Source organism: Stegastes partitus, unplaced genomic scaffold (genome assembly GCF_000690725.1).
Source record: "Stegastes partitus isolate 25-593 unplaced genomic scaffold, Stegastes_partitus-1.0.2 Scaffold1397, whole genome shotgun sequence".
In the NCBI taxonomy this organism is placed as follows: Eukaryota; Metazoa; Chordata; class Actinopteri; family Pomacentridae; genus Stegastes; species Stegastes partitus.
Genome location: NW_007579128.1, coordinates 1 through 8,709, shown reverse-complemented (window position 1 = coordinate 8,709; position 8,709 = coordinate 1). Strand labels below are relative to the sequence as shown.

At 45.3% G+C, this 8,709-nt stretch overlaps 1 protein-coding gene across 1 annotated transcript in view; it reads left to right on the top strand.

Moving 5' to 3' along the window:
* dhx33 (DEAH (Asp-Glu-Ala-His) box polypeptide 33) overlaps positions 1-8,709 on the top strand; it is a 10,721-nt gene extending 2,012 nt beyond the window's left edge. The window contains exons 3-12 of the mRNA XM_008299258.1: positions 552-779; positions 1,530-1,700; positions 2,578-2,763; positions 2,921-3,032; positions 3,903-4,062; positions 4,298-4,386; positions 4,475-4,602; positions 6,258-6,461; positions 6,573-6,659; positions 7,106-8,709. Of these exons, the coding sequence (XP_008297480.1) occupies positions 552-779; positions 1,530-1,700; positions 2,578-2,763; positions 2,921-3,032; positions 3,903-4,062; positions 4,298-4,386; positions 4,475-4,602; positions 6,258-6,461; positions 6,573-6,659; positions 7,106-7,414 (1,674 nt within the window). The 3' untranslated portion in view covers positions 7,415-8,709. The remainder of the gene's footprint in view (positions 1-551; positions 780-1,529; positions 1,701-2,577; positions 2,764-2,920; positions 3,033-3,902; positions 4,063-4,297; positions 4,387-4,474; positions 4,603-6,257; positions 6,462-6,572; positions 6,660-7,105) is intronic.

Here is an 8,709-nt window from a genome sequence, read left to right as displayed (position 1 = left end):
TTACAGCTTTCACAGAGTTCTGACCAGTGGGCAAACAATCAAAGCTAGGTTAACGACATGAGCTGCACAACTTCATAACGCTCAGAATGTTGCTATTGCTGTGGTGACATCGCCACAAACAATACAAGAAATCCATTGCGTCTTCACTTCCACACATGCTGGGCGTGCATGGCTGAAACATTTTGAAATTAGCAGAAGCAGCCCTAGAAAGTAAATGAACTTAGTGGACTGTGAAGTAGATGCTCAGTCTGAATGGTTCACCTGGAAGCAGTGGGAGGACACCGTTAGACAAAGTGTGAGCTTGACTGGTGGTGATATGTAGCACCAAGGTCAAGTTATTACTGACTTATAAAGCTGGGGGCTTAAAGGAATGGCAGAAGTGGATGTTTACAAATATGAACAACTTTTAGTGACACCTCCAAGTTTATGACAAACCAGAAACAATAAAGATGGATTTTCACTGCATGGGGCCTTTTAAATAACACTCAGAATCATGCAACATGTCACATCCTGTAATGCTTCTAGTAAATAGTGTCTTTATTTTTTTTTAGGTTGGTTACACGGTGCGTTTTGAGGATGTTACCTCCGCTGAGACGAAGCTGAAGTTCATGACAGATGGCATGCTCCTGCGTGAGGCCATCGGAGACCCCTTGCTGCTGCGCTACACCGTGGTGGTCCTGGATGAAGCTCACGAGCGCACCGTGCACACCGATGTGCTGTTCGGTGTGGTTAAGACCGCTCAGCGCAGGCGCAGAGAGCTCAACAAGGTTCCTCTCAAGGTAGGAGGACAGGTCCAGTTGTTCTTTTTTCTTTTAAAGTTGTCTGTGCATGTACACAGTCGTGCAGGTCAGGGTAGTCCTAAGTGCTTCCATCCTAAGTGCTCATCCAGGAGGCTTCCTCAGTTCTCCCTGACTGTGGAGGAGTGTCACGTATTTATTTCCACTTTAAATCACGTGGCTCACAAGGACCTGCTATATATAGGAGAGACCAAACAACAGCTCCACAAGACCACAACAGAGCCAGCTCCCCGTAAACAGACTCAGCACTTCATCTAAAGGACAAGAGACACTTGTTTAAGGACAACAATGTCCAGAGAAGACAGATGGGTTGAGAGAGGGGGGAAGGAAGCCACTTATACTGGAACGACCATCTCTAAATATAGGAAGAAGTTTACAACACCACTTATCAGACACTAGTAACGCAGTGATGAGATCCATCCCCAGGCAGTTTCACAACAATTCACATATGAGTTATGGGAGTCTCTGGTCATAACAGGCCATGAGCCAGGTGGGTTGGGGGTGACAGTAAACACCTTGAGCTCCCCACCGGTCAGTGGAACTGAGGAAGCCTCCAGCATGAGAGAGGAGGTGTCTTCAGGAAGCAGAAATAAGTCCAGTTGTCTTTTACTGAAACACTTAACACAGGGCAATAACACTCAGTACATTTGCTCTGCTTTGATTCTCATACAGTTTTTTTTTTTTGTTTAAACGTCTAAAAGTCAACTTCTCCTGTTTGTCTCACCTGCACAGGTCATAGTGATGTCAGCCACGATGGATGTGGATTTGTTCTCCGAGTACTTCAACAAGTCGCCCGTGTTGTACCTGGAGGGGAGGCAGCATCCCATCCAGATCTACTACACCAAGCAGCCCCAGTCAGACTACCTGCAGGCTGCACTCATCTCCGTCTTCCAGATCCACCAGGTAGTCCTCAATAATCAGCTGTATTTCCAGTTTAAAGCAGGTCAAATTGCCGTTACTACATTTAAAACAACAGATTGATTGATTATACGTCCATGCTGATGCTTACACAGACAGCTGGGGATACTGCAGATGAGTAGTTGTTGCTGTTCTACTACTCTCTAGTCTGCTGGGAGGACTCCGTTCAAGTAATTCACAATAGGATGCAGTTAGGTTTTCCACACGTACACACTATCAGTCAATCAGACTTTATTTGTGTGACACTTTTTATACAAGGACAAGTAACACAAAGTGATTAACAGAGAAAAGGGAAAAATGTACAGCTGCTATATATTAATATAATACAAATTAATCTAATTTAAATATTATGGTTAAGAATCTACAAAGCTACGTGTTATATCAATTTGCCTATGTTTTAAAAAGAAAGTTTAGATAGTATTCATGGTAAACCCAACAAACCCCAATGAGAGAGCACATCAGTGACAGTGAAGAGGTAAAACTCACTTTAACAGGTGAGATCTCAGGAGAACCAGGCTGAGGGAGGCCATCTGCCTCGACCAGGATGAGTTTAAAGGGGAGGAAGAAAAGGGTCAACGGACAAGAGAGCATAGACACTGGTAGAGTTGCTGGGACCAGTAGCTGCAGAGCCAGAAACACATTCAAAGAGCTACAAAGTAGAGAGGATGAAGCACAACATACAGCTGAAGACACAATCTTAATAACATTCAAGCAGGTCAAGCGCAAATCAAAACCAAACACACACTAGAGTCCTTTTCCTCCGGCTTCATGAGGAACACAGGCCTGTGAGTAAACAGTCTGGGTGCATGCTCGTGCACTGGGATGATTCTTTGTGACACCCGGTCTTACTGCTTGCGTGCAGGAGGCACCTCCGTCCCATGACATCTTAGTCTTCATGACGGGCCAGGAGGAGATCGAGGCCCTGGCGAGGACATGCCGGGACATCGCCAAGCATCTGCCGGATGGCTGTGGCCCCATGGTAGTTATCCCTTTGTATGCATCGCTGCCCCCAGCACAGCAGCTCAGGGTCTTCCAGCCAGCTCCCAAGGTAAATACAACAGCAAACACGCAGGAGATCAGCAGAGTAGCACCGACAAAAGGACAGGATGCCTCAGCTATGTGCACTGCTGCTCTCAACAAAGTTTTCAGTTTTAGACATTTGGTGTTGTCTCCTCAAAATGTTTGTCCTATCTAACTTTGTTCAGGGCTGCAGGAAGGTCATCCTTTCAACCAACATCGCTGAGACGTCAGTGACAATCTCTGGGATCAAATACGTCATAGACACGGGGATGGTGAAGGCCAAACGCTTCAATCCAGGTGAGATGATTCAGTCTTCATACACAGTAACGCACACATCAGCATGTGGGAAGTAGCTAAGTACTTGTACTTTACTCAAGTATTTACATGTGATGTAACTTAATACTTTAACTGTTCTACATTTCAGAGACAAATCTTAGGTTTTTCCTCTTTATCTGGCAGCTATGGAGACGACTTTCTTAGTGTGGGAAAAAAACAAACATTGTTTTTCAACTCCTCACTAAAAGTCAGGGGAGTTGTTGGCTGTTCAGCCAGAAAGTTTCTCCTTCTAACCTTCTCATAGAGCTTCATTCAAACAACTATTGGGGACCACATAATTTGCAGATTTGTGAGATAGAGCTTTGTTTTTAGATTCATCTTTGATTTATGTTGTGACCTCTTGGAGGAGCGACACCATCAGGTTGGGAACTACTGGAACAAACCACCTTACTGGATGTGATAGTTGTATTTTAACAGCAGGACTTTAACTCGTTGTTGAATTTTTTACTTTGCTGTTTTAGTTCTTTGGTACAAATAATCTGAGCACTTCTTTCATCACTGACAGTAGGAGGTGTATAAAAGGGATTCTAATTATTCTGTAAAGAATCTGTAACGGTGTCATACATGTACTTCCTGTTTCCATGAGGCTGATCTGTTTTTATCACAATTATGCATTGAAATTACAAAAATGGCACAAACTGTTGTTTTTCTGTCATCTGTTTGATTACATGAACCTTGTATGCATCGTTTCACAGAGGATCAAATGTCTGCTTGTTCAGACACATTGAGAAAGTCGACACTTTCCAGCTTAGCTTTCCACATGACTGTACACGGTTGTTGTTGTTGTTGTGTCGGATCGTCTAACTGTTTTAACTGTTGTGTGACTCTCAGACAGCGGTCTGGAGGTGCTGGCGGTGCAGCGGGTTTCTAAAGCACAAGCGTGGCAGCGAGCGGGCCGAGCCGGCAGGGAGGACTCGGGCTCCTGCTATCGTCTCTACACCGAGCTGGAATTCGACAACTTTATCCCCATGACTGTGCCTGAGATCCAGAGGTCTCTGCCTTTGTGAAGCGCTATGAGATTACTTGTTGTTGTAAATATGCGCTATACACATAAAATTGAATTGAATTGAAAAAAAAGTGTTTGGCTTCACGCAGACGCTGAAGCTCAGTGCAGCGTGTACCGATCTGCAGGAGTCTCACCTACATGCTGATGTATTCAGGTCAGCGTGATTGAATGCTCAGTTCCTCTGCTGTGTTTCTCATCTGTGTGTGTGTGTGTCCTGCAGGTGTAACCTAGCTGGTGTGATGCTGCACCTCATGGCTCTGGGCATTCCAGATGTGATGAATTTTGATTTCATGTCCAAACCTTCCCCTGGTAAGAGATGATTGATCATTAATCATTGTGTTTGTGGTCACCCTGGAGGTGGTGACGTCCTCATAGTAACATGTTACGTTGATCTCAGAGGCCGTGCGGTCTGCTGTGGAGCACTTGGAGCTGCTGGGAGCTCTGGAGAGGAAGGAGGGGCAGGTTTTCCTCACTGCTCTGGGAAAGAAGATGGCCAGCTTCCCTCTGGAGCCCAGATATGCCAAGGTAAGATATGCTGGTACTGCTCTTTCCTCAGAACAGGAAGCAGTATGTTTTCTGGTTGTCTGTCGAATTGACTGAACCTAGAGATGGACTTAACCCTTCATTACATCGTCCACTGGTTTCTGAAGGGGCGGTCTTGACATTTGGTGAGGTGGATCCAATCATCACCAACTCAGCAGTGCCTGACGTCTCCTTACTCAGGGTTAAAGATGAGCAAAAAGCTGGTGTGAGTGGAGCTGAGGCACCCATGACATCGCCCACATGTCATTCAGATTGGCCACGCTCTTCATAATGCATAACTTTGAGCCTAAATACAGTTTAGGTGGGACAGCTTTTTAAAAATATACCTCCTGTGGGCGCCCCTATAGCTCACCTAGTTGAGTGGGTGACCCATAAACAGGGGCTATAGTCCCTGACGCGGTAGTCATTGGTTCGAGTCCTGCTCATAGTCATTTGCTGCAGGTTCTCCCAACTTTCCTGTCTCGCTCTCTCACTATCCTGACTGATCAAGGCAAAAAGGGCAGAAAAAAAAGTCCAGTTGTCATGAACAGGGAAGTTATCTGTAGAGAACAGAACTCTTTTTGCACCAGGCTGTGAAGTTGGACATTTTGACTAGTCTGACGTATCTCGACCCGTCTCCACGGCGATGTGTCAGCCCTGGAGACTGGTCTCGCCTTATTTCTACAATATTACATTATCATTCTGCTGTAGGGGAAATAAATACCCAGGCCTGTTTGTATCGCTTTACTGCAAAATCCAAATCCTTGGAAAAACGTACCATTTTCAATGTGCAGGTTGCTGCTCGGAGGTTGTTTACCATCACTGCAGGGATTTTGAAAACACTGACTTGCAGGCAGTGGAAGGGGAAGAGAAAACCAAACGGCAAGCTTATACTCTAAGAGCCAAGTCAAGCTTTCTGCGTCTGTGTTCACGACGAATTAGGGCTTTGAAAGTGGAGAGTGGACAGACACACAGCTCTGTTCATAGTACGGACCCTTGTAGACGGGCTTTAACGAAGATTGAGTCGCTTTTGAAGCCAACCCCAAGTGGCCACTCAAGCAGTTTTTGGCACGTGGTTGCCGCTTGGTTTGTTCTTACATCGGTCCATTCTCGTGAATGCGCTGAAAAAAAGTATTCACATTTTCCACAACTCTTCACTTGGACTCAAGGATGAACGCATCAGATTTTGGTGGTCAAAGATTGTTGTGACCTCAAAAAAAAACTTTTTTTTTAGCCATAATTTAAGAATTAATTTGGTAATTATGACAAAATTTCACACAGTGGTCTAACTGGATGAAATGATGAGGTGACTGTATCAAAACATCTTTCTGCCCATTATTTAACACAATAACTGAGGAACAGAAGGGACTTTATGACTATATTTCACAGTTTGTTGGACACTGATTTGGTGACACTCGCCCTGGGTGCCCATCTGTTAAATTCCTAACTCCATATATTATGAATCTGGACAGACATAGATGTAAACTGTAACTTCAGTGCCTGGTGGAGGCGCACAAGGTGGTAACTTTAGTTGTAGACTCAGTCAAAGATGAAGGGACAGCCTGTAGCCCACAGTGCCACCTGGCTCTCGTGCAAATCACAGAGCGTGTGCATAGTGTGGTGTAACACTTCCCTGCCTTGTTTGCTTTGTCTCACAGACCATCCTGTTGTCCCCGGACTACTCCTGTTCCGAGGAGGTTTTGAGCATTGTGTCGCTGCTGTCAGTGGACACGGTTCTGTACAACCCTCCAGCCCGGCGGGAGGAGGTGCTCGCTGCACGCAAGAAGTTCACTTCCAGCGAAGGAGACCACATGACGCTGCTCAACATTTACAGAGCGTTCAAGAAAGTCAGCGGTAACAAGGTAGGTACGGCTGGATCAGCAGGGGAGCGAAGAGACTGTCATGTAACTGAAAGCTGCAAAAATAACTGCTGCTGAGCTACCTGATGACCTGCTGTATGTCTGCCGGTACAGGAGTGGTGTCGGGAGAACTTTGTCAACGGCAGGAACATGGGTCTGGTGAAAGAGGTCCAGGCTCAGCTCAGAGAAATCTGCCTTAAGGTACACATCTGCTACAATCAATAAAAAACAGTGTGAATGTGAGAGTTCTGTGTGGTTTCACAGTTAAATACTGTGGCAGCGATTCATGAAAGAATAAAGCAAAGGTGCCTGTGTGAGTGCAGCCACACTGCCTTTCAGTCTGTGTGGTCAACAGTCACTGATTGGGTACTTATAGGCTTCAGATGGGTAAGTTGCAGCCTGTGTGAAGGAATCAATTTATTAAGCATATCAACTGGAAGGAACTGGTCTCTAACTTTGCATTTACTTCCCATCATGAGCTCCGTTTGCAGGCATAATGACTTATTATTGTTGTGTAAAGTGCAGCTTTGCTTAATAAAATATCCGACAGTGTCTTTATGTTGTAGGAGATTCCCTTACTGCCATTTGTTTTGGATCACAGCAGCTCATTACTTACTGATGACGAAACTACCTTGTCGTCTTAACAGCTGAATCTGAAGCTGGAGTCGTGCGGGGCGGAGACGGGGAACGTCCGCCGCTGCCTCGCCCACGGGATGTTCATCAACGCTGCGGAGCTGCAGCACGACGGCAGCTATTTGGCTCTGGACACCCACCAGCCCGTGTCCATCCACCCCTCCTCCGTCCTTTTCCAGGCCAAGCCAGCGTACGTGGTGTTCAATGAGCTGCTGCACACGTCCCGCTGCTACATGAGAGACCTGTGTTTGGTCGACGCCGACTGGCTGCTGGACGCGGCGCCAGAGTACTTTGGCCGCAAGCTCCACCTCACGAAGAGCTAACCAATGGAGAAACAGGACGCCTGCCACAAAAACACAGTGTACTCTTTGGATTAAGGCACTTTTATTGCAAGCCAGAACAGAACATTTCTCTGGATTCCACTACCTCCCAGTTGACGAGCATCTGGCATGTGTCACTGCAGCAGAAATCTGCATATTGAGGCCTCACAACTCCAGACTCATTCAGATTTTATAAGCTGAACTTCTTCTGCCTGACAGCGTTTCATCTCAACGTTCGGCCACGTCTGACACCTAAACGGGAGATTCTTTTTAAGGCGTCGTGCTTCAGTTCTTTCAGCGTTTGCATGCATTTTAACAGTAACTTCACTGGAGCACAGTCAGCACAGGACTTTAAGATCTTCATGTGTTCATTTTACAAAATATTGTACTTTACTTGTTAAGCCACCTGCCGAGCAGCGCTACAGCTGACTGGATAGTGGCTGTTTTTTTTCAAATTCATTATGAATTATAGTGAGGACTGCCTCCAAAAATATGAGCTTTTCTCCAAGAAAAGCAGTCGTTGTCTTAAACTTTGCCACCACGTAGTTTTGGGTTTACACAAACGGATCTGAAAAGGTTTTCTATATGCAAAGACAGTAGATTTGTCTGACGAGAAAAACACCAAAGTTCAATTTAAAATCTTCTATTTTCACATCACAGTGACGTAATTTCAGTTCACTAGTCTACATCGCAGCACTTGGCTGGTTAGCTTGTGCATGCTCTTAGTTTTCCCATCTACAGCCGTGTCCTTCTCCACATAACGTGCACGTCAGGAGAAGCAGCATGCCTTATTCTCCGGGTTCTGCTCTTTGCTGTTGTGTGTCGCACAGATCTTTGCTTGGCCCCAACACACACCAACCACACATGTATACTGACAGCAGACGTATGCGATGCATGGAGATTATAGTCAACGATCTGATCGCTCAGGTCCTCCACACTTTGTAGAATGTAAGTCACGTCGTGTCGAGGAATCGGATGGATGCTCCTCTTGTCTTTTTCTACACTGGACTCAGGACTGTAAATTATAAACAGAATAAATTACATGAAGAGTTTCTTACTTTGCAATCAAACGCATCCGAGGTTGCTGTAGAGAGAACTGTTAGACTTTGCTGTATTTTCTGTCACTGAAGCTCTTAGAAATCATCTGGCCCATGTGGTTTATAAGTGCACCATTTAAGATCTGCATGTACTTTACATGCTTGCATGTCGTTTATAAGATCAAATGCACGCCTTTGATGAGTATACGATTTGTTATAGTCTTATATAACCACACTTGTTATAATTTCTAATAAAAACCT